Source organism: Enoplosus armatus, chromosome 2, assembly GCF_043641665.1.
Source record: "Enoplosus armatus isolate fEnoArm2 chromosome 2, fEnoArm2.hap1, whole genome shotgun sequence".
Classification (NCBI taxonomy): domain Eukaryota; kingdom Metazoa; phylum Chordata; class Actinopteri; order Centrarchiformes; family Enoplosidae; genus Enoplosus; species Enoplosus armatus.
The window spans coordinates 10,692,100-10,717,836 of record NC_092181.1 but is presented as its reverse complement, the minus strand read 5'-3'; the positions used below and the strand labels follow the sequence as shown (position 1 = coordinate 10,717,836).

General features: G+C 41.2%; 1 protein-coding gene across 3 annotated transcripts in view; it reads right to left on the bottom strand.

Annotated features, from left to right (window-relative positions):
- Positions 1-13,492, bottom strand: part of LOC139295536 (glutamate receptor 2-like) — a 61,367-nt gene extending 47,875 nt beyond the window's left edge. The window contains exons 1-2 of one of the 3 annotated variants that reach the window (XM_070917732.1): positions 13,420-13,492; positions 1,282-1,422 (exon numbers count right to left, since the gene is read on the bottom strand). In XM_070917732.1, coding sequence (XP_070773833.1) covers positions 1,282-1,422; positions 13,420-13,489 — 211 coding nt within the window. In that variant the 5' untranslated portion in view covers positions 13,490-13,492. Of the gene's footprint in view, positions 1-1,281; positions 1,423-13,419 lie in introns of those variants that run through there. The other 2 variants (XM_070917741.1, XM_070917749.1) reach the window with 2 other exon arrangements.
- Between the last annotated feature and the right edge of the window lie 12,245 nt (positions 13,493-25,737).

Genomic DNA, 25,737 nt, shown 5'->3' with positions numbered 1-25,737 from the left:
GGGCCCTATCCAGAGCCAAAAAAAGCTGCCTTTCAGTCAGGTGACAAAGAAGCATACAACTCTACTTGAGCAAAGACATCACGAGAGGACGGGAGAGAGACCTCCAGATTGTGTTGAATGCTGATTTCAGCTCAGCATTCAACACAATCTCCCCCATGAAAGTGACAGCAAACTTCGCACTCTGGAGTACTGGCTATTGGACTTCCTCACAGACAGACCCCAGTCAGTTCGGATTAGTGGTTAATATATTAATATTATCCAAGCTAAACAGTTGGTGAATAAAAATGGCCCATTACTAACTTAGTAATGGGCCAACTAATTTTCCTTTAGAGTTTACCGTACACCTGAGGAGTTTCCGACTGTCATGGATGCATTTCCCTCTGGGATTACCGCTTCGGTGATTCCTACAGGCCTAATCTTTTACTCAAGAATAATGGACATTTGTTTATCAAATGGTCAGAAATAACAGGAAAATGCATAGATTTCTGTCAAATCGAAATTGAGTGCGCAGTCACCCCCAAAGGCCTATTCTGAATCAGGAAAAACCCTGCAACCCAGGTGTACCACACTAAATTTGGTACACCTTATTTTTCATGAGCACCTTAATCCAAATGTCAAAGCTCCTGATTAAAACTCACTATTACTATACTACACTATTGATACGATATGGAACAACAGAAGCACAGTCCAATGTGATTGTACAGAGGTGTTACAGAGTGTAGCTTCATCCCTCACTAAGGATCTTTGTGTACAGACACACAAAGCCGACAAAAGACAACTTTCATGTTGGCCTGTCGTCGAGTTACTCCCTGAATAACATTAAGTAGCGACAGCTGATATGACCTGCTAATGCTAATGCTTGCTAATGAGAAAGAGTTAGAGCCGGCTTAGCAAATATGTGTGTTTGCCAACGTGGACTCTCACTCTCAGCCTGGTAAGCCCAAATAATTCCTCACATCCGCATCCTCTAATTCAATGCAATTTCATATGCAGTGAAATGCTGCACTGAAGAGCAAGGCTGTCCTAAAGGAGAGCAGCACAACACACAGTTGAGTATAGTGAAGAAAGAGCCTGCATTTGATTGGCTATTTTAGCCAATCCATTAAAATATGTCCATTAATATATGATCGGTCTTGATGCCAAGCATTTGGATATCACTAGAAACTATATATTTCAGAAAAAAAGTCAGAGAGTATTGAGAGTATTAACAATTTGTAATGTAATATAATGATAACAACATAAAACAGTGTTTACAATGACACAAGAAAAATTATTACTTACAGCAGTTAGTGACAGCAAAGCTGTTGGCCACCTCCAGGTTGTCTATGTGCGGAGTCAGTCTGAAATCGGCCATCCCAAACTGAACCATGCCAACTCTGAACGCACTATACTCCTGATCTGCACCCCTGGGAAATAGACCACCTGAGGCAGACAGACAGACAGACAGGACCATGGTCAGACAGACAAGAAAACAAGAAAATAAGAAGAGACATGGCAGAATTAGATTTATACAATATATAATATGTAAACAAGATTACGCGGTTTTCACAAAGAGACAGTAAATCAAAGTAGTTTTTCAGTACATCGACTGTATATACTGCTACACTGTACACCATAATCAAGTAATGTCACAGATGTCTCTCATTTTCTTTTGCCACTTTGCCCCAGAATTAGTAACTGCCCTGTGCATCATTACTGCAAATCAAATATGAAACTCAAAATGGGAAATGGAAAAGCTTAAATGGAAAAAGCCTTTTCTTTTTTTTTCTTTTTGCCGTCAGACCGATAGAGAATTGCGGTGAAGTTGTTAACGCTCCTTTCACTGGTGACTTTGTGTGTGAGGCCTCATGGACAGGAATGTTTCACACAACACTTTCATCAAGTTGAAGCTATCACCTCATAAATAAATAGCCTCTGACCCTGCTCACTGTATTTGCTCTGTTCTCATCATTGCAGTGTGCTCTTTAGCAGCCAGCTCCCCCTGCTGTCCATAAGGTGCCTCTGCACCCCAAGCCAGAATGGAACAGACTTGTTGATCTCAAATTGTACCAACTAAATATGGTTACATCATTTTCAGATATGTTGTTTCTCTTAGCCAAATGGAGAGTACAATAAACATTAATAACATGCAGACATTAATAACAGCAGAATAGCTCATTATTGGGGTTTTCTGCAGCCTTAACTATAAAAAGACTGAGAATAGGAGCCCACGTGACGTCCTGACTTAGTTAACAGACGTTTATTAATGGCGGCTTTGTTTTTGATGACGAAAATATATATAAAATATTATAATATATTATATAATACATATTATAATATATATATAGATATACTTTATATATGTGCTCCTTTGGCTCTATCAGATTGGAGTTTACTATCACAGGCCTGCAGGTTCACTCTGCACTAACTGCCCAAAGATACTGACTGACTGCATCCACAGTCCCACTGCGTCCCAGCAGCAGCATCTGGAGACTGTGTGGAGCTGCCTCAATGTGACAGAGATCACTCAGCCGTGACGGATCAGCCAGTGAAAACGCTATTCCGGAGACATTTATTTGTCTCATCTATTTTACGACGATTATTTAAGATTTATTTGTTTCGTTTAAATGTAAGAATAACTGACTGAGACGTTTATAGTGAATATTGTCTGATTCTGATCAGTGAGAGCACACCAGCACGTGTGCACAGGGGGGGACCCTGATAATGGTTGAAAGAAAGACCGAATTGTAAACTTGAAGGGGAAGAAAAAAATTAAATCAATTTAAAAAATTCTACCTCAGCTCAGCTGCATCATTCGTGGTGGAGCTGGCAGAATGAGGTCGTATTTCCACACACACGATCTTTGGCCCTGAGCAAGGAGGCTGAGGCCATATAAGGCAAGTATGGCTGCTCGCAGTGAGGCAGAATTATTAGCTTCTGTGACTGTCTTAACGTGCTCGCTGAGCCTCCGTCATCAAAAACAAAGCCACCATTAATAAACGGCCGTTAAGTCAGGACGTCACGTGGGCTCCTACACTCAGTCTTTTTATTAGTTAAGGCTGCAGAAAAACGCCCAATAATGAGCTATTCTGCTGTTATTAATGTCTGCATGTTATTAATGTTTATTGGGCTCTCCATTTGTCTAAGAGAAACAAGATATCTGAAAATGATGTAACCATATTTAGTTAGTACAATTTGAGATCTGTTCCATTCTGGCTTCAGTTAGTTGGGAGATAAAATCATACATCGTGCGGGGTTGAAGGATTCTTATCATTTGTACGGCTGACGTACTGACATACTGTGATAAACGTATTGCTTTCACTTCTGGTTTCTGTGTCACTGGTAGCGCGTGTTTGGCTGCATTAAGCTCAAACAAGTTAAATATATTTGTTATATATTTCATTACAGCTAATCATCCGCTAACCACTTAAATGTACACTAGTTCCACTTAACACTGATAGTAGTGTCCTAGAATTAGGACACTAACATCTTGTTTGCGAGCTGGAGAAACAATAAAAACAAAAGTCAATGGTAAATGATCTCACTTATATAGCGCTTTTTTGCGCAGGCCGATTGCACTGGCCAATTGCACTGGCCGATTGCGCCACAGAGACATGCAAGTAGCTGTTCATCAGTCAAAACAACCACCAACCTAGTACATCATAACCACAGCATATAATTAGTAAGTAACAAAAATAAAAGACGACGATGACTTAGTGGGCTTGCATACATACATACATACAGGCACATAACACACACTTACACAAGCCCACCACACACACTCATGCTCAGTTTTGGTGCATTTGAGGCTATTCAAACAAGTGACATAATACAAATCGACCGCAAAGCGCCCACATAGTCCACGCCTCTGCCCGAGAGAGTAGCTGTCATTTTATAATCCACTTCAGGTTATATTGCAGCAGAGCCACTCCAGCTCAAGCTCAGTCTGTAGAGTTTACAGTCTGTGTTGCCCTCTCTATCCATCCACCATCTCATCTGAATTTAGTGTTTTCTTTTTTTCCCTGCCTTTCTTTCCCGTTTCCACACAGATTGTAGTGTAAATTAGCAAACTGTCACTGATGATCCAAATTTGTGTACTCACAGGGTTTTGGCGGTTGCCTAACAACTCAAGTGTTAGAGGTAGAAGTGGTAGAGAAGAGTTTCATTCTGACTGTCACAATAAAAGTCTGTCAACGTTTCTGGAAACTCTTTCTTTCTGTGTTTTTCTGGTTTGTTCATTCTAAGCAGTAAAGCGCTTTGTCCATCAAGGTAGAAAAGCGCTAAATGCAGTCCATTTACCATTCAACAGGTTACAGCTAGTATTCGGGTCTGTGCCACACTTAAAGGATACCTATTGTTAGGATTTTATTGATACCAGTATCAAAACCAATGCTGCTCATATATAAATGCACCTTCATGATGTTGCAATAAAAGAGAGATACATTCTGAAAACTATTAATAGTTACCTTTACTTCTGGGAGAAATAAAAAAACAAAACAATAAAACTTATAGACAAACTATGGCTACTCTAAAGCTAACCGCAATAGATGAATACATGACTTTAAAGGGCTCCACATTGCTACCATTTTGTAAACATTTTTTAACCCTCTGCATTGACAATTTTACTACCCTTCTTATAGAGCAACTTGTAGGTTGCATTTTTTACTAAATTTATACTTAACCTTTCTTGAAAATGAAAGTAAAGTCAAAATGTCTTGATCACCCCCTGGTGGCTGGCTGCAGTATAGGTCATAAGCCCCGCCCCCTCCATGTCCCTTCTGGACATGGGCCAAACAAAAAAATCAAAGTACATGTCAAATACATTTTTGTTTCTGTCATTTTAAGTAGTTATTATCACGTTGATGTTTGTTCAAGTGTTCATTTTTCTGATACCTTTGGTTTTAATGATTTGATGCTATAAAAACAGGGTGAAACGTCATGATTGACAGCTGGGATAGACTGTGGTGGGCTCACAATTAGGTTGGGTGGGTGTATGGGCAGGACCTCAATACCACAGCTCCACTCGCCAATCACCACTGCACAGCTCTCCAAATGACATCACCAGCGCAAGGCAACAGCGGCCGTATCCTGGAGAGTTAGGCTTCAATTTTGTACAGTGGGAGGAAGTGGAAACGCATCGGCCATCTTTATATAGTCTATGGGAAAGGCAGCCAGTTCTGTCGGCTCCTCGACCACCATCTTTGCTTCACAGAGCAACCTCAAACCTTTCCATCGTTCATCAGGTAGTGTAACTTTACTCTTATATAGCATTAGCTGGACATGTTCAACAGCAAACACATAAGTCCACTCCTTTTACATAATGTAGGAGGGCAAAATATTAGAAACACCTCTCAGTGCGATGCAGTTCGGTACTATCACCTCAATAATTAACATATAATTGAAGTGACACATCTCAGACTGAATGTCAACAAAAACTGAACACTGTAAGCTTCCTTAAGGTAGATTTTATTTCTGTGCTAAAACAGGTCTGTGGAGACCAGCCAAAATTAACCACCTGTACTGGACTGCAGCTTCCACTCCTAATGGAGATCCAGATGTTGTTACAGCTGTGGCTGTGGGTTTACCAGTGTTTCCTTGTGTTCCCAGTGCCCCTCTGTCTGTCTATGTTTCTGTTTACATGTGTGTCTGTCGGCTGGCGTGGGCGTGGTCCTCCTTCTCCTGCTTCCCGGCTCTGCTCCTGTCACACACCTGCCTGCAATCTGCTCACCTGCCTCTTATCAACTTATCAGCCTGCAGTATATCTACTCTAGTCTTTCATCCACTCCAGCTAGATTGTTGTCTCAACCCCAGTGGTAGTCACGCTTCAGGCCGTTCAATATATTTTAGTAGCAACCTATTGTCTAGTCTTTTCCTCGTGCACTAACCTGTTTTCTCTGTGTTTAGGATCATCTCCAGCCTGTCCGTCACTTGCATGCCAGCCCACCACTCCACCAGCCCAGCAACTCTCTTTCCCCCTGCAGACGCCGGATCCCCATCCCCAGCCATCTCCCTCTCCTCAGCCACCTCATTGCAATAAAACTCCTTTATTCCTAAAACCATTCACTTTTCCGTGTCCTCGCTTGTGTCACCCCGTGATTGCTTGTGTCCTTATTTTATAAAAGGAGACGCAACACGCCAAAATGGGTGCTGAAGTAAATCACTGCCATTCAAAAATGTTTTCTAGCTCCGTCATCTGGCGTTTCAGCCCAAAAACGCAGTAATGAGTAAAAATGCATAAACAACAAATCACACCTGATAATAATCTTATCCGTAATGTCCGTCAGTGTTCATAATAAATGCATATGTAGACTTAAACTCAAACTGTTGAGTCTGAGGGGCCCCACAGCATCAGACCCTCTCACTGGAGGCTCATCCTCCACTTTGCACCTAAGCACGCTGGGTTCAAGTTGTCTCTACTTCAAGGGTTTATTCACATATGTGCAATTTGTGAAGTGCGTAATCGGCTTTTTCTACAGGCTTCTCTTGGCAGCCCTGGGGCCTCGTTTATAAAAATGTTCTTAGATTTATACTTGAATAGATAATTTCTGACGATGTGCTTCTGTTCGATCCATAAAAGATACCTTGCATACACAGGTTCTAAGAAGCCCATTTGCAACTTTTACGCACTTGGGGTTAGAAATCTCAAATTAACATAAAATTGACCTGCCTTACAATCAGTAATCTCCCCTTTATGTCCCGAAGTGGACAGAACTTGGACAGATACGAGTATTGCATGATTACAGTGTGTCTTCCTAACAGGGCATTTCTTGGGAGATGATAGCGACTTATAAGCCGTGGATCAGGCACAAGGTTGTTCCGGCCTCTGAAAACTCTCTCCCTTCTAACAAGGTTTTCAGTGTCTTCCAATAACACAAGAACAGCCATGGTTACTTCTTTGTAATTCGATTCAGTATTTATATATACACCTTGCGGCTGGACATTAATTCATCAATTGATAATTCATATCACATTGTTCATAAAACTTACATCACGTCTGGGGTTTGCTTAGAGATAAGACCATTTCCACGTCAAAGTAAGGTTTCATAAATAACTACTTATACATGGTTTTCTGCTTATGTCATACTTAAGATCAAAACTGATCTGTTTTATAAATGAGGCCCCAGCAATCCAACCATAATGGCAGCTGAGAGGTAGCTCGAACCATTAATGGCGAGGTCTGTTACGCGCTTCACTGCTCAAGGTTACGCCAAGTGTGAAACCAGCACAGACGTTTCGGTTTCCCGTTTTCAGGATTTCAGATTGTTCGTCATCATCACAAATTCATCAATTCATATTCATATTAACAGAGGCCAAAGAGGTTACATACTCGGTCACATTTGTTTGTTTGTGAGATATCTCAAAAACAGATTCTTTTTTTGGGGCGTTTCATTTTGCCTTTAATGGATAGTGACAGAGAGAGACAGGACAGGTGGGAGATAAAGAGGGGATGACATGGAGCAAAGGGCCCTGGGTCGGACAATTAGACCACAGGCCAAGGATTGTGTGACTAGTTTATTGTTGTTTGGTACATTTGGAACATCCGCACATATTTTAAAAAGTTCCAGTCTTGTTTTTTTTTTATTTTTGGTGGTGCGGTTAACTAGTTCATGTTTTTATTGCAGAATGTGCCTTACTGTCTTAACTGCAATTCATTAATATAAGAATACATTAACAGTTTGTATTTATGTAGGACATGTTTATTATTGGTCTGCTGCTTCATGCAGGCCTAACCATTAATGCCATATCTGTTCAATATATATCTGATCTTAACTGCATACAATGTTGTGTACAATAAGACACTTTGTGATTGTGATTCAGCTCAACATTTGAAATATTTATTGTCCTCTTCACATTTTCGCATTTGTAAGTGTAATCTTACTTCTTATTGCGTCTGTATCAGCCACAACAAACAGATATTTATCCGTCATCAGGCCTGAAATACCATATCAGTACATCTCTGATGTAGTGAGCACAACAGGTTGACAGACATTCACAGACGGAAGTCATTCTTTACTTTGGGTTTCACTTTGAATTCCAGTGGGGCAGGTGAATAAACCTTGTTCTTCACACTTCTCAATAGTAAAAAAGTGCCAATCGGACACTTGCCAGACAAGACACTAGAACTTTCCCACCCCTGAAAAACAAATGACTTGTCAAGACAACGAAGTAACAGCAAGATGTGAGGACAATTGAGAGCACAAAACATCTCTGTGGCGTATATGGAAAATGCAGCGCTTTCAGTGGACTTCAACGCTTACCACACCATCTGCAAGTTTTTCCGGAGTAGCCCGTCTAATGGAGGATGTCCCCCGTCTGTGCAATCAACGCAATTCTTAATGTGTTTTGTCATCAATTATTTTGCTAATATTTGTCAAACACTGAAGACATTTCTCCGGAGGACACAACCTTTCAGCTGAGCGCACATTCATATAGAGCCTGTGTGTGTGTGTGTGGGGGGGGCTGATACAGATAAATGGGCACATTTCATCATCATGCACCTTGCATTGTTTTGAAGCGGAGGCTAGTGGTCGTAAAATGTACACTTATATTTTATTAATTTGTTTGATCTTCATCGTATACTCATCAATCCCTTGTTTATCCATTTATTAGACATTTAGCTAAAAATAAATGAATGTCCTCATTTAGCAGTAAGACACTGTCTGTGTTTCGCTTGAAGCAGAAGACAGAGGTCCATGTATCGTCTGACGAGACTGATCAATTTAGCGATTCATTTGGTTTATTTATTTATTTTCCTTCAACTTAAGGTGGTGCCCCCAGATTATGAATATACGAGCATGGATGATTTCATGTTAACGTAGTTCATACCACTACACTAATGCTGACACATGCACCATAGGCTACTTTTGACCATACAGTGGAAAACTCCCAGGCTTTCTGGATTGTGTGTGTGTGTGTTTGTGTGTGTGTGTGTGTGTGTGGAGGGGGGGGGGGGGGGGGGGTTAATGGTAATCACTTTAATTGTAGAATTGCTCCTTCATATGATTGAGTGCTGTGCGCACTCATATGCAGACCTCCTAAATTGAACAAAACCTACATTTATGAATTTTCTAATTTCTGTGAAAAGGATCTTTGCCTCTTCTTTTGGTACTAAACAGACAAATTATATTTGCTCATGTTCACTAAAGGGCCGCACTGAGATTTTGTGCCAGTAAAATGGCACCGAGGCGTGTTCTCATGCAATATGTATGTTAAGGCTCTCCTGTTTCCAGGTGCAAAATATGAGAAGAACTAATGGAAAGCAGCTGACTGACTGCAGCAGAGGAGAATGTTGGGGAAGTGTTCGGGAAAAGCTGTTGTAAAATCTGCTGCACTGTGTTGTCAGAACACATGCAGAGAGAGAGAGACAGACCGACAGAAAGACAGATAGAAGAAAGAAAAATATGGCTGCCAAAAGAGGAGCGACCGTGCCAACAGTGTGGAGGAGATGCTGTAGAGACAGAGTTGCACTCCCTCTTACAGTGGCCGAAATTTCTGTGGGGAGAGAAATTCACTAATAAACACTGACTTAATAACTGCTCAAATAACAAAATGTACAAATTGTACAGGGGGAAATTAAAGACGGGTTGCCTCTGCCTGCACATCAGGCCGACATGAGGACAAAACCTGTATCAATGGATGACAATTTTCACATCAGGCCCCAGATTTCTTTTCTATTCTTTATTTAATTAATTACATTTCTCAAAAATATGGCTTTAAGTTTATTTTCCCTATGTCTTATTATGAAAAAAATATTTTTGCTTTGGTTCTATCCCTATTATTTGTATTATTATTTGTGTTCACTGGTAACTGACACCTACAATAAACACCTGTTTTGTTGTTGGCGCTTTATTGCAAAGTTTGGCTAATGTTCAAAAACAATAATACCATTTGTGATAAATCTGCTGTTGCAATTTAAATAGTCTCTATTTTTTTTTCTTTTCATGGTTTCCCTTCTGTAACAGTGTTCTGAATATATTCAGTTTGCCTTGAAATTGCATATTATGCGTCCCGTTAACCCAGATTGCTTAAGACTCTTTTTATTGAGGAATACAAATTTAACAGACTGCACTGAAATCTAGCCATGCCACCATATTCCTTGACAAACTGTCCAATATATTACAGAGGAAGAATAGAAGTGGAAATCCCTACATATTCCCCTTTTCCTTCCTATATTTGCGGACTCCCCTAGATATTGAATAAATTGTGACAAAAGTGAACAAATGCACTTTACAGACATGAGACGTTTTTTTGGACCGATCAGTTCTGGGGACGAGCTGAGTGGAACTGCAAACAACCTGGTCCGGACATTTCGGGAAAGGTCCCTCGCTCTCTACAACACCAAGACCAAGGAGCTGTGCTATGGGAGCAGAGAGAAACCCGATTCACAACAACCACCTCTTGTCCCAACCCCTCATTATCAAAGACCAGCTAGTAGAACAAGTACAATCATTGAAATACTTTAGGACAGAGACAGAAACCTTGGACCTTTAATGTCAAACCCTGGTTTAGAGGACACTAATTGAATCTATGCTCACTTTCAACATTTCATCCTGGTACAACGCCCTCACCCCCAAACACAAAACTCTCCCGCACAACTAATCAGGCCAGCAAATTATTTATTTCACCCCAAACTCCCCTATCTGAACTGTATACCTGAACAGTAACCAGAAAAGCCATTCTGATAAAGCAGGACCCCACTCACCGTTTAAAAGCAAAAGTCTGTTTAAAAGTGTTTTAAAAAACGGGCAAACACTGCCTTTCACTTTCCCCACACAGATTTATCCTGCTGGTCCGATTGAACCGACTGCCCACTAGCCTATACGACATAGGCCACTAACAGGCGGACCTATAATCAATAATTATGAAGGGATTTTAAATTTTGACGGAGTGCTTCTATTTTAACCGGCGCAACTTTTCTAGTCTTTACGGCACTGGTTCAGCGGATCAGGAAACTCACAGACCAATTGCATACGAGTTCAGCCAGCCCACGTGATGCTACTCAGCCAATCAAATCTGTGCCTTCCAGGCGATAAACATTGCGACTCTGAATACAGACAGACGAGAGAGGTGAGAGGCAAATGACCGATGATAAGACGAGTTAACGATAAGTCCAGATGTGAAACAGTTAACAAAGAAAAAGGGAAACTCAAGCTGCTGCTTCAAAAGCTATTTTATTTATTTTCTCTATTTTATTTTTAAATGTAGATCTTCTTTTACTTAATGAGAGAAGAACATTATACATATCTACAGTATTATATATCTGTATCGTTCAATGTTAAGTGACAATAAATATCGTCAAAATGTTTTTGAATTGTACTTTCTTTATGTGATTTGACATTCAGGTGTTGATTACATGCAGACGTCGATACAACTACTAGGCTACCTCAATACATATCACACTAAATCACAATGCAAGTTAGACATTATGATGTTCCGGACCTTTGCTTGAGGAAATTTTCTCTAACTGGACCTCTGGAATTTTAGTTGAATACCCCTGCTATACCATATAGAGCGTTAGTTACTACTGTAACTCCAGGTTCTATGAGTACAGGCGCAGCCCTCTGAGCTTTGGGCCTCACTGGTTCCTTAAATAGGTAAAGAAAAAGCTGTTTCAGGTCTCAGTCCAGTTTATACACAAAGTGAGACCGAGGTGAGGCCCTCTCACCCCCTTATCTCTAAGTCGCATTGCAAACATACACTAAAACAGGGTATGTTGTCATAGTAACAGACCTATGTTATATGAGAAAATGTAGCTATGCCTCACACTGTAATTTCTACACAAATGTCCAAGAACGCAAACTAATGTCAGATGGCCCAAATCATGTTTTAAAAATAAAATATGATGTACTGGAACGTCCTGCAGTAACATATATGATCAAGTATGAGTTTAAATCGTGGAATACAGGCATTACAATGTGCCAGAGGCCACCAAATCTGGGCTTTTTTTACAGCCAAACTCTGGGGGGGCATGCTCCCGGAGCCCCCAAGCTGGCTACCTTTTCCCACTGGCTGGCTACTCCATATCCTTGTGGAACGCCCTGTGGATTCTGTTGAAAGTTTGCACATGCATTTATTGTCCACAGGGGATGAATCCTACTGACTTTGACATGACCTCTACTGACACCCTTTCACTTATTTTGTGAAATATTGAGTAATATCTACTATGGATTGGCACAAAATGTTGTACAGGCATTCATGGTTCATAATGTGTTCTAATGATCATCCCCTGACCATTGTTTTTAGTGTCACCACCAGGGCGATTTGGATGGATTGCCATTCACTTTGGTGCAGGCATTCATGCCCCCTCCTCAGGATGATTAGTAGTAACTATAGAAATATTTATCTTTAGCTTTACCTTTACCTTTTCATATGCGTCATCTTCTGGTAGAATTTTCCATTTGTCCAAAAGTTTGGTTTATCACCAAACACTTGCAAAACTATTGACATTCCAATCAGCCTTAGCTGTACTTTCTGTTCAGTGCTAACCAGAAAATGTTAGCATGCTGAGACACTGCATTAAGATAAGTAAACTCAGCATCAGCATGTTAGCATAGCCGTTGTGAACATGTTAGCATCATGGACGTGGTTGCGTGCGAAAGTTAGAATTTAGCTCAACGCACCGCTGTGCAGACTCTAGTCTTGTTTAATAGTTTTTGGACAGCAAGATCCACGGCACAATATTTATCAGGCTTTTGATACTTGATAGGATCGATTCACTCTTGATTTGGGTCTTTTCATGAGAAGTTGCTGACAATAAAATAAATCCTTGAAATTATGATGTACAGTTGTCAAACCCTGTCATGTGAAATGGTTGAAAAGGCACCAAATTAAGTACAATGAAATAATTTCAATAGCTAGATTCTAACAGAAAAACATAGCACACCATGGTAATTGTGGGCCTGTGTCAGATTATAATCTATTCATATGTTTTAATGCAATGGCATGTGGTTGAAAATCCTACATATCCTTCTGTGGTCGATGTATGGGCTACCTGCATTTGAGGTCCAACAAGGACTGGGTGCACAGCAAATACGGTTTTAGTGGTGGATTTGAATGATCTTGGATTTACCTGCCTTAAACTGTGTGCCAGTTAACGCCAAAGACCAAACGCACGTGCACACACGCGCGCACACACACACAAGCCACACACTGCACTGCTAGTAAGACGCACGCGCATATATGCACATACACAAATATAAAAGACGAAAATGTTGACATAATTAGAACACTGCAGCAGCCGCGATACAGTCAGGAGGCCTCTCGTTACTGAGAGCGGCACATGGGGGGGCAGAAGACGAGAGGCCCACATCAGCAGCAGGGAGAAGGGGGGGGGGGGGTGAATGGGAGAAGGAAAAAGCCAACCGTGAGAATAATTTAGACAGACCGATGAACGAGAGGGGTAAAGATGAGAACGGTGGGGCGATGACATGAAAACCCTACCGATCTGGACACTCGGAGATCCGCACAACGCCTCGCGCCACAAAAGTGTCACCACAAACAGCAGCTTCATGGTCGTGTTCGGGCTCCTCACGCGACGCCACAGCAGCCTACGGTAGCGCTTCCTACCAAAACATCGCCTCCATCACACACGATGCGAGCTCATGGCGTCATTCCAGGTTTCGAGTTACGTAGAGCTCTGCAGATGCTCTGTCCTCTCTCCTGAGATGCGCGTGCCGCCGCCGCTGCTGCTGCTGGACTGCGGGCGCGCGCCAAGGATTGCCTAGGAATACCGATGAGGCACGAGCGACAACCGAGGGCAGCCGACAGCTAAACGTAAAGCAGAGTTTATGAGACCAAGACGAGGCTCTAGGAAACTGACAATACAGTACGGTATCATAAATGGATACTGGAAGGGCACCTAGCCTACCACTCTGTATCACTTTTATATAACAGTTAATGTGACCTGATATCACACAACAGGCATATCTGAATAGGACAGGTCTCGTTCTTCACTGTGGCGCACAGTGACATAATTCATACACATAAGAATGTTAAAATAGTAAGAGGTGACACACACTCAAAACCCCCTCAAGTCCAATAACAATGTACACAGTTTCCCTCTGAGCATGCTATTCTAGCTTGCCGCCATCATCAGCATATGGTCCACACAAATGTAGTCTAAACAGTATTAGCATATAAATATGAATATAGTCCATCAACAGTGCAATAGCAAGGTTTCATTACGTTTCATTTCACATTGTTTCTTCCTTTCCAAAGAAAAAAAAATACACTACAACATTAAAATACAGGTAGGCCTGTGTAAAGCTGAATTAATTAATTTAACGATATCTCTTTTTAGTCATATTCTATTCTTAAATTCATATTAATGTAAATACTTCTATTCCTGTCTGTCTGAATATAAGATAGCTATTACGAATGGAAACATTGATTATACCATTACAAAGAAAACGGATCAGCTGCCTCTCTTATAGTGAGAGGTGTCCCTCTCCCTCTTCCCTCAGCATAGTTTTTAATCTATATTTATACAATCTGTTTTCCATCCCCGCTCATCCCATCTTTTCGTAACCTTGACATATTATATTACATTATAACTGCCTCATTGTTTCCAGGTGCTTCTTTCTTATCTGTTCTTCTGAAATGTATCTGCTTGAGCCTTGTGTGAGTCGTGTGCTTCTGATTATAACAACGCTGCGTGATTCATTAAACTTTGGAACACTCTGACTGAACACTGCTTCTTGCCGCTGTTCTCCGAGCACTCGTCACTGCTTCCAGAGATCAGCTCTCCAGGGTCAAGCCAGTATCTGATGAAATAATCAATCATGAAAATCTGGTGTCAGAAGTGGGATCCTGGGCTGAGGTAAGTCACTTTAAATTACTTTGGCGAGGATGTCTTTCTCCGGGATTCTGTAGTGTAGTAAATGTCATGGAAGAATGGAAGGGTGATTCCCTGTCCAGAATGAGGAAGACTGTTGAGTTTCACAGTCTTAGAAGATTTAAACTGTTGAGTTGCAGAGTTTCAAAACAATTGGTGTTGAGTTTCACACCGAGAGAATACAAGGTTCACTGATAAAAGGTTATGTTACATCTAGCTTGATTCTTTAAGGAGTTTGATTTCTGTAGGAGATAGGAATGGGCAAGCCACAGAGCAAAAGTATTCCAAAAGGTACACAGAACAATACAATAAAATATAAGGAAAAGAAAAAGTGGCAAAAAGGGCAAGAAACATGTATCTGTACAATCTGGCAACACCTCCTGATCCCAATGAAACTCCAAGACGATTCATTGGCAAGACTTTGTGGCACATTCTACTCTGATTCACTGATAACTTGATGGGCTGGACAGAGTGCCACTAAAAGTTGAAGACTGAAGGGGGGGATGCATCATGATATGGTTGATTGAAATTGGTTGGATCAACCCATGATTCATCTTACGGTGAACAGTATTGAGTATCCTTTTCTTGTTGATAATGGAGCAACTTGTTCTTCCATATCTATGAAAAATAACAATGGGCCAGTTTCTGCTGCAACAATTAAATCTGTGGAAATCAGTGGGGTTCTGATTTCTTGTCTAAAGACTCATCCATTGCCTGTTGTGTCTCGTGATGATACTCAGATCAGATTGAATCATTCCTCATTCTCCAGTCAATTTGTTGGGAAGAGATTTGTCGTTCAAGCTTGGATGTTCATTGTCATTCTCAAAGAGGGGATTTTGTCTAAGCATGCCATCAGAAACAGTGGCAACAAATTCTACATTTTTTTCACGCACACGCTCCAGACACAGACAGTGAATCAGACAAAAGCACACATGACACTGCAGCTTTAAATGTGACTGCAGAGCAACATGCCAGCCTACAGACCATGGTGTCAGCTCTACGTTCTGGCCTGTTGAAAGAGACCAGAGACTCACCCGACACACATTGACAAATTTATTTCCTATCCTGACATGGTTTCAGCATCTACAGTTGACCAAACACTGTTTTTGTTACCAATGTCAGTTGGTTCTCATGAATATTTGGCACAGCCACTCGCATCACCCATCAGCCCACCATTATGTGTTCATGTGCAAACAACATCTGCACCTACACCACCATACATTCCTCAAGTTCCATCATCACATTGGGCTGAACATAGCACTGGACACATTAATTTTACTCTTTATCAAGCATCTCTCAAGCCTCACTGCAAACCAGTGTACATTAAGCAGTTTCCACTGTCGAAGAGGAAGCAGGCTTGGCCCTGATCACTGATGCATTGCTAGAACAAAAGGTTATTGTACCAACTACATCACCATTTAACACACCTGTTAATCCCGCACCCAAAACAAACAAGGGAGAATGGGGATTTACTCAGGAGCTCAGAGCAATCAATGCTTTAATTTTACCACTGTCTGTTGTGGTTCAAGGCATGCCTGCTTGCATGCAGTGGCTGCTTGTGCAACAATGGTGCAGGATGCTGAAAAATGAGTAGTCTCACATGCCCTCATTCTACACCCAACACATCAGGTCACCACCATTTGAAACAATCTGACATCTCAACACATGACTGCTCAAAGGCAAAGTGGTTATGAAAACACATTTACTGCCACTGCGGGCCTGACTATTTCCACCTACTCAACATCCAATCCAGCACGGTTGTTACATGAATTCTTACAAACTCACCAGAACAAATTGTGCCTGAGCCTCATGACTGTATGCATGAAATTGTCTCACATTCTTCATCAGAATCAGAATCAGAAATACTTTATTGATCCCCGGGGGGAAATTGTACATGTAGACCTGATGTGTCTGCTACTCCTTTTTAAGATGGCAGAGTGATTTTTATTGATGGCTCTGGTTCCAAACCGGGTGACGGATATTGAATATTGGCATTCTAAAAGCTGCTCTTAACCCTTCAGAAGATGGCTTACTTCGTTGCTCAGAAGGCAGATTAGCCTTACCTCATTGTATTTTACCAACTATAGTTTTTCTTGTTTCTCCATGCTTATGTATATTTCTATTCTAGAATGGGAACAACTGTAACACGACCAATGTCCCCTCCCATCCTGATTCTTGTCCGCCATTTTCATGGTATTTCTCATGTCGGACAAATGAGTAATGGCGTTTATAAACAGTATTTTTATTCCAAAGGTTTCACCAACAGTAAAGCTTATCTTGTCATCATGTCTAACCTGTGCTAGAGTGAACGTAACAAGACAGCCAGTGAAACACGACTCTCCACCACCACCTCACGGTCCATTTCAGCATTTGAAAATTGATTTGACTCAAAGAGGGCAGTTGAAAGACTAGAAAGACTAGTTAGATATAGTGGCTCAGTTCACCAAATGGATGGAAGCTTTTCCATGCTCAAGAGAAAATGCTAGAACAGTGGTAAAAATTCTGGCTAAAGAAATTATTCCAAGATATGGTATATCAATCATGACAAATAGTGATAAAGGAACTCCTTTTACATCACAAGTGACTCAACAACTATGTAAATATCAAATTGATTGGAAATTTCACAGTCCCTACCATCCTCAGTCATCTGGCATAGTGGAGAGAATTAACAGGACTATCAAAGAAAAGCTGATAAAGCTATGATAGATACAGGTAAATCTTGGGTAGACTGGGGTGACTGAGGCCCAACCACATTGGATCCATGTGACCTGCCTGGTCCCAACCTTCGACAAGGGCTTGTCAGACACAACAGTGTCTGCAACAAAAAGCCAGGACAAGAAACAGAAGGCCCAGCAAGACTGGCAGTGAAAAAAAAAAACTAACTACTAACTAACAACTACTGGTTGGCTACTACACTGCTGATGAAGAGTGTACTCAACAGACTGATATTACAGAAAGCGGTAACCCTACTGGTTGACACATACCAAGAGAGGAGAAGTATTTGAAGGGTTGAGAGGACACTTTGAACTAGAAAGCTGTAAAGTGCTACATTTTGAAAAACACCATGACACCATTAATACAATGTATATCTTATTCATTTGTGTTGATGCGATTACCATATTTTAGGGTTGGTAGTAACAAGTACATATTAGATTCAGTAGATGCAATAGTATGTGGGCACAGAGTCAAAGTAGGTGCACTGACGGTCTGGACCACACATTCAGACAATAACTACTACCAACTGGCTGGAGAGATTATATATCTCATCTGGCTTGGGAATGCCTGGGGTTCTCCTTGAAGGAGCTTGAAAACAGAGAGGGACATCTGGACTACTTTACTTAACCTGCTGCCAACATGAACGGGCACTGGATGAAGTCAGAAAATGACATAATTTGTCTGCCTTCCAAAACCGTTAATCACTGTTGAAAATAAATCTGTTTTATGATCTGGTTGTGATCTTGGTTAAATTTAGGCACAAAATGACATGTTTAGGCCAAGATTATGGTTTGGGTTAAAATAAGGGGGATGCACTCGCACCTGAACCTGGCCTAGCAGTTTGTGACATCATTACACAATCGCGTATCGTTAAGGTTAGCATTATTGTACCTCGGTATAGTTAAAAGGTTGCATTTACCTTAATTAATCTCTTAATTTATTGCACCACTCAGCAAGCACACTAAGTGACCCATATTAAACCAACAGGTGCATGCTGGCAAAAGAAATCATAATGGTGAATCCTCCAGCAGTGACTTTTACAGTCATTGAGACATTTCTACCTTCAGTAAGGTGGGTACGACTTTTCTGCTGTTTTCGAAAATGTGTGAAAATTATTGTTGCTTTATATTTAGTTGTAGTTGGTGTCCATTTTGTTTACCCCTTGTATTTTACTTGGTTTGGCTGAGCCACTATATATGTTCCCTTGTGCGTCATTGTGGCAGGTCAGTTTGTTCAGTTAACACCTTGTTGAGTTGTTATATTGAGTTGCTTTGCCCTCTTTTATAGGCCTAATTATCAACACCTTGGTTTATAATGTTTCAACTCCTGTTTCCTTGTTGCCTTACTACTTGGTTCCTGACAATTACATTACATTTATTTAGTGGATGCTTTTATCCAAAGCGACTTACAATAAGTGCATGGAACCAAAGATTGCAGAATCATGCAGATCATCAAATATGCTGAGCTGCTTTAAGTGCTACATTTAGAAACAATAAGAGATAAAGAAATACTGTTTTGGGGGTGCAGTCAGTAGAGTTTCTGCTGTCCTGATATCAATGGACATGGACTCTGTGGCGTGATGTTGATGCTCTATCACATAGCATCATATAACATAATCCCCCACCCCCCTTTTTTGTTGAGACTTTTTGTCAATAGATTTGGACACAGGGCCTCTCTCGTAGACAGATCATCAAGGCTGGGAATGAATAAATGGTGAATGATCTCACATATATATATAACAGACACACAGGGGGCGAGAGAGATGAGACGAGAGGCTGAATCTCCTGGAGGACGAAGATCCATATCTATATCTCTCTCTCCAGAGAGAGAGAGAGAGAGAGAAAGACCTGACGACAAAACGTTATCAAGTCTGGATGAAACAAAGGCGTGAATTAGGATCTTCTGCATCAGCCGAGAACAGAGAAGACCTCATTTTAGCTCTGTCACGTAGTGTGCATCCCTTGAGTTCCTTTAGTTGGGGGCTTTGTCATCAGATGAGTATTATTTGCGTCAATGTCTCCACAAATATAAACCTTTAAGGAGCAGGTTGATGTTAACAGGTCTCAAAAGCGAATAAGTAAGTAAGCAATCCGCATAATAAGAGAGCTGGTTAACCATTTTCAAGTACATTGTTAATTAAGCATGCAAGCAAACACTTTTATATTTACATATTTATACAAATCCAAAATACAAATTTTTTTGGTGTACACCCTTTATTGTCATTTGTGGGCATCTGAACATTTGGTGTGAATCCTATGTACATTTTTTATAAATGAGGCCCAGAACTAGAAGAACCATAGCTGTTGACAGACAAGCAGACAGCAGAACATTTTACCTCAGTTACCTCATGTGTCATTGCAGGAATCTTCTCCAATGAACAATGTCGCGCTCAGAATGATTTGCTGTTGTCTAATGTCATTATGACTCTCAGTCATTGTGCCCCATTGCCACTTCTACATTTCAAATTGCAATTTTGCAGCAACTGCAATTTTTGTGTTGCATCCGCGAGGTTCTCCAGCAACAAAAGAATGACCAATCATTTATAGAGCTCATATTGAAACAGACCTTACAACATACTTCACAATTGAGGATAAAATTAAAATATCATTGACACAGGGAAATAATGGCTCAAATGTAAAAAAAAAATTGTTTTAAATGTAATTCACTCAAACAGTTATTCTAAATGAAGCTTAGAAAGGTGCCTACCTAGGACAGTGGTTCCCCATCAGGGGTCGCCAAAGCTCCATGGGGCGGGGGTGGGTTGTGAAGCTCTCTTGATTTTAAGGGTGTAAGAATAATATACATGCATTTAATTCATTCAAGACAACTAAAATGAAGGGTTACTTTAGAAGTTTGTATCTTTATTTATTATAAAGCCAGGCTGCTTGGACTATTACATACTAAACGTATGTATGACAGTGAAATGAAAAGAGAGGGTTATTCACCTATTCACTCACACATTCACACACCGATGGCGACCAAGCTGCCATGCAAGGTGCCGGTCTCCATCGGGAGCAACTTAGGGTTCAGCATCTTACTCAAGGACGCTTCGGCTCTAACCAGCTTTACCTCCCATGCGACAGTGCTAACCATTGCGCCACCATGCCGCCCATAATACATTGCAATATCCACAGGAAATAGTCTGTTCAGAATTTTAGAAACATTGCTAGTTTTACTCTTCCTGCAGGGATTAAGTTCACTATTTAGGTTAATTCTACACATCATTGTTCTGTGCTGTAATGAGATGCATAAAGATATTTCAAAAGAAGTAGGCAACTTTTCCCCCTTTTTATGTGGGTGACTCCCAGGCACCGGTTCCCCTAAAGGCTCTCTCTACGCTTCTCCCCGTCCCATTGTAACTTGACTTTTTTCACGCCACATCAAAAATAAATCAGATCAAGCTCTGGAAACAGAATGAAAAGGTATTATCCAATTCAGAGTGGTCCAGCAGAGGGCAGCAGACACCTGCCAATACTGAAATGCAAAGCCTTTCCATTAGTGTTACAAGAGGAAGTGCAAGGTGGCTGATTCTTCTGATGCACTTGCACCCTCCACATAACATCCAATGAATAGTCAAATCAAAGCTTGGGGACAGAACTTATTGGCAATCCCTCTAATAATGATGACTGACTTTCTTGTTTTAAGTGATTTAAAATATGGTTCAATTCAATATAATTTTATCTATGTGGGGCCAAATCACAACAAAAGTAATCTCATGACACTTTACAAATAGAGCAGGTCTAGACCGACTCTTTGTAATGTTATTATAGAGACCCAACAGTTCCCACCATGAGCAAGCACTTTGGCGACAGTGGCAAGGAAAAACTTCCTTTTAAGAGGCAGAAACCTCGAGCAGAACCAGACTCTAAGTGGCAATCATCTGCTTTGACCGGTTACATGGAGAGAGAGAGAAAGAGAGACAGAGAGACAGACAGACAGAGACACAGACAGACGTAGAGACACAGACAGACAGACAGACAGGCAGAGATGTATGGCAGCAACAGCAGTAGCGATCGCAGCTATAATTATAATAATAATGGAAATATGACTGATAATAGTAGTTACAGCTGTAATAATAACTGAGACATGATTAATAATAGCAATTAAACAACTTTAATAGTAGCAGAACTACGACTAAATATAATAACTGTAGTGATGAGAGTCAAGGGGGCCCATGGCAGCAGCAGCCAGGTGTACGAGGACCACAATCCACAGGAACCTGCGAGACGAGAAAGCACAAAGAAACTCTGGGGAAGATATAAAGTTAGTAACATACATTGGTGGGACATGAATGTGTAAAGATGGAGAGGGAGAGGAGGAAAGCTCCGTGCATCATGGGAAGTCCCCCAGCAGTCTAGGCATATAGCAGCATAACTAGGGGCTGGTCCAGGCAGGCCTGAGCCAGCCCTAACTATAAGCATTATCAAAAAGCAAAGTTTTAAGCCTACTCTTAAAAGTAGAGAATTAACATGTACAAACAGAGATCGATCTGATAAATACGACTTATACCAGCTTAGTGCGGTTCCTTTAATGCCAGTTGAATGTTCCAGTCTCTGTAATAGGATATGATGGTCAGTGGTGTCGAATGCAGCACTAAGATCTAACAAGACAATTACAGAGACAAGTCCTTTGTCTGATGCTATTAGAAGGTCTTTTGTAACTTTCACCAGTGTTGTTTCTGTACTATGATGAGCTCTGAAACCTGACTGAACGTCCTCAAGCAACTTATTGTCATGTAGAAAGTCACACAGCTGGTTGGCGACTGCTTTCCCAAGAATCTTGGCGAGAAAGGGAGGGTTAGATATAGGTCTATAGTTGGCTAAAACCTCTGGATCAAGAGTGGTTTTTTTAAGAAGTGGTTTAATTACAGCTACTTTAAAGGATTGTGGTACATAGCCTGTTAATAAAGACAGATTGATCATGTCTAGTAAAGAAGTGCTGACTAAAGGTAAAACCTCTTTAAGGAGCCAAGTTGGGATGGGGTCTAAGAGACAAGTTGATGGCTTAGATGAAGAAATGGTTTTAGTTATTGGTGAAGGTCGACGGGAGAAAAGCAATCTAAATATACATCAGGTTTTACAGCTGTTTCTGAAATTCCTGTGTTTGAAGGTAAGGTACCACCTGAAGACAGGAGGTGATCAATTTTGTCTCTAATAGTTAGAATTTTATCATTAAAGAAGCTCATGAAGTCATTACTGCTGAGGGTTATAAGAATACATGGCTCAATAGAGCTGTGACTCTCTGTCAGCCTGGCTACAGTGCTGAAAAGAAACCTGGGGTTGTTCTTGTTCTCTTCTATTAATGATGAGTAATAGGCTGCTCTGGCTTTACAGAAGGCCTTCCTATAAGTTCTAAGACTATCTTGCCATATTAAACGTGATTCTTCCAGTTTGGTGGAGTGCCATTTCCTTTCAAGTTTCTGCACCATTTGCTTTAATTTGCGGGTTTGGGTGTTATACAATGGAGCTGGCTTTCTTTGTTTTTTGTCTTCTTTTTCAGAGGGGCAATAGTGTAAAGTGTTAGCATAGTGTTGAAGTTAAAAAGTGCTTTGTATTATAAAATAATAAAATGTACTCAGCATATCAACAGCATATCAACTATATCCATATCTAGTGTCAAGTTTGCATGAATAAAGAGATTGTGTTTGTTTTAGCATGTAACCTGAAAATCATAAAGTTTCTAAAAAATGCAGTCCAGAAATCCCAAAAACAAGTGAAAAGAACATGCCCAGGCATTGCCCAAGTGTGGAAAATTCCCAACATATTGGAATCAGAGACATGCCCTGGACATGTCTGAGACATGTCCCAAATTTGGGAGAAATTACATCAATATTTACCCAGCAACAATTAATGATTTTTGGAAAAAAGGTGGAGAAAAGCCACCAGTAGGTAGGGCTTGTTGGACTATATAAGAACATGTGCAAAGCACTTTTCTTCAGTCAGATTCCGGGACTGGCTCAGGTTTTACGTCTGTTGAAGAACTCTATTGCATCGAACTCTGAGTCTCCAGTGAATTCTTTGAACCTGTTTGTGACTCCAAGAGCTACTCAGTCCTACAGAAGACTAAGTGTTGGTGAAGAGGTCCAGATTCAAACTCTGGCCCAGACCTGGACTTCTGATCTTCAACAATAGTCCTCAGTTGTATTGAGACATTAAATGCAGATGAAATCACTTCCTTAAATTTAGCTACAGCACTATCAGATAGATATCTGGTTTAGGCATTTTTGCCTAATGGCGTGTAGTCCAGTAATAGGAATTCAAAAGTTATTAAATAATGGTCTGATAACAAAGGATTCTGTGGAAAGACAATTAGATGTTCAATTTCAAGTCCATATGTCAGAACCAGGTAGACGGTGTGATTAAAACAGTGAGTGGGTTTCTGTACCCTCTGACAGAAGCCGATTGAATCCAATAATGAGAGAAATGCAGTACCAAAGCTATCCTTATTAATGTCCACATGAATATTAAAATCACCTACAATAATTACTGTCTGTTTTAAGGACTAAACTGCATGCTGGGGCAGCAGGCTGAGGGTGGCGGACTCCAACAGACTAAACAAACTGATCCGCAAGGCCAGTGATGTTGTGGGGGTGGAGCTGGACTCTCTGACGGTGGTGTCAGAGAGGAGGATGCTGTCTAAGCTGCGGGGCATCTTGGACAATGTCTCACATCCTCTCCATGACGTACTGGTCGGACACAAGAGCACCTACAGTGGGAGACTCATTCCTCCCAAATGTACAACAGAGCGCCACAGGAAATCATTCCTGCCTGTGGCCATCAAACTGTTCAACTCCTCCCTCTGAGTGTCAGACACTCAGGAAGAGACTGGAAATCTGGATCTACTTCACCTGTTCGTATACTACCTCACTATTTATTCTTAAATGTTTAAGTGCAATACATATATAGTCATACACAACAGTGCATACATACATAATACATACATACATACACTATATTGCCAAAAGTATTGGCTCACCTGCCTTGACTCGCATATGAACTTAAGTGGCATCCCATTCTTAATCCATAGGGTTTAATATGACGTTGGCCCACCCTTTGCAGCTATAACAGCTTCAACTCTTCTGGGAAGGCTTTCCACAAGGTTTAGAAGTGTGTTTATGGGAATTTTTGACCATTCTTCCAGAAGCGCATTTGTGAGGTCACACACTGATGTTGGACGAGAAGGCCTGGCTCTCAGTCTCTGCTCTAATTCATCCCAAAGGTGTTCTATCGGGTTGAGGTCAGGACTCTGTTCAGGCCAGTCAAGTTCATCCACACCAAACTCTCTCATCCATGTCTTTATGGACCTTGCTTTGTGCACTGGTGCACAGTCATGTTGGAACAGGAAGGGGCCATCCCCAAACTGTTCCCACAAAGTTGGGAGCATGGAATTGTCCAAAATCTCTTGGTATGCTGAAGCATTCAGAGTTCCTTTCACTGGAACTAAGGGGCCAAGCCCAGCTCCTGAAAAACAACCCCACACCATAATCCCCCCTCCACCAAACTTTACACTTGGCACAATGCAGTCAGACAAGTACCGTTCTCCTGGCAACCGCCGAACCCAGACTCGTCCATCAGATCGCCAGATGGTGAAGCGCGATTCGTCACTCCAGAGAACGCGTCTCCACTGCTCTAGAGTCCAGTGGCGGCGTGCTTTACACCACTGCATCCGACGCTTTGCATTGCACTTGGTGATGTACGGCTTGGATGCTGCTGCTCGGCCATGGAAACCCATTCCATGAAGCTCTCTACGCACTGTTCTTGAGCTAATCTGAAGGCCACATGAAGTTTAGAGGTCTGTAGCGATTGACTCTGCAGAAAGTTGGCGACCTCTGCGCACTATGCGTCTCAGCATCCGCTGACCCCGCTCTGTCATTTTATGTGGCCTACCACTTCGTGGCTGAGTTGCTGTCGTTCCCAATCGCTTCCACTTTGTTATAATACCACTGACTGACTGTGGAATATTTAGGAGCGAGGAAATTTCACGACTGGACTTGTTGCACAGGTGGCATCCTATCACAGTACCACGCTGGAATTCACTGAGCTCCTGAGAGCGACCCATTCTTTCACAAATGTTTGTAGGAACAGTCTGCATGCCTTGGTGCATGATTTTATACACCTGTGGCCATGGAAGTGATTGGAACACCTGATTTCAATTATTTGGATGGGTGAGTGAATACTTTTGGCAATATAGTGTATATATGTATACACATA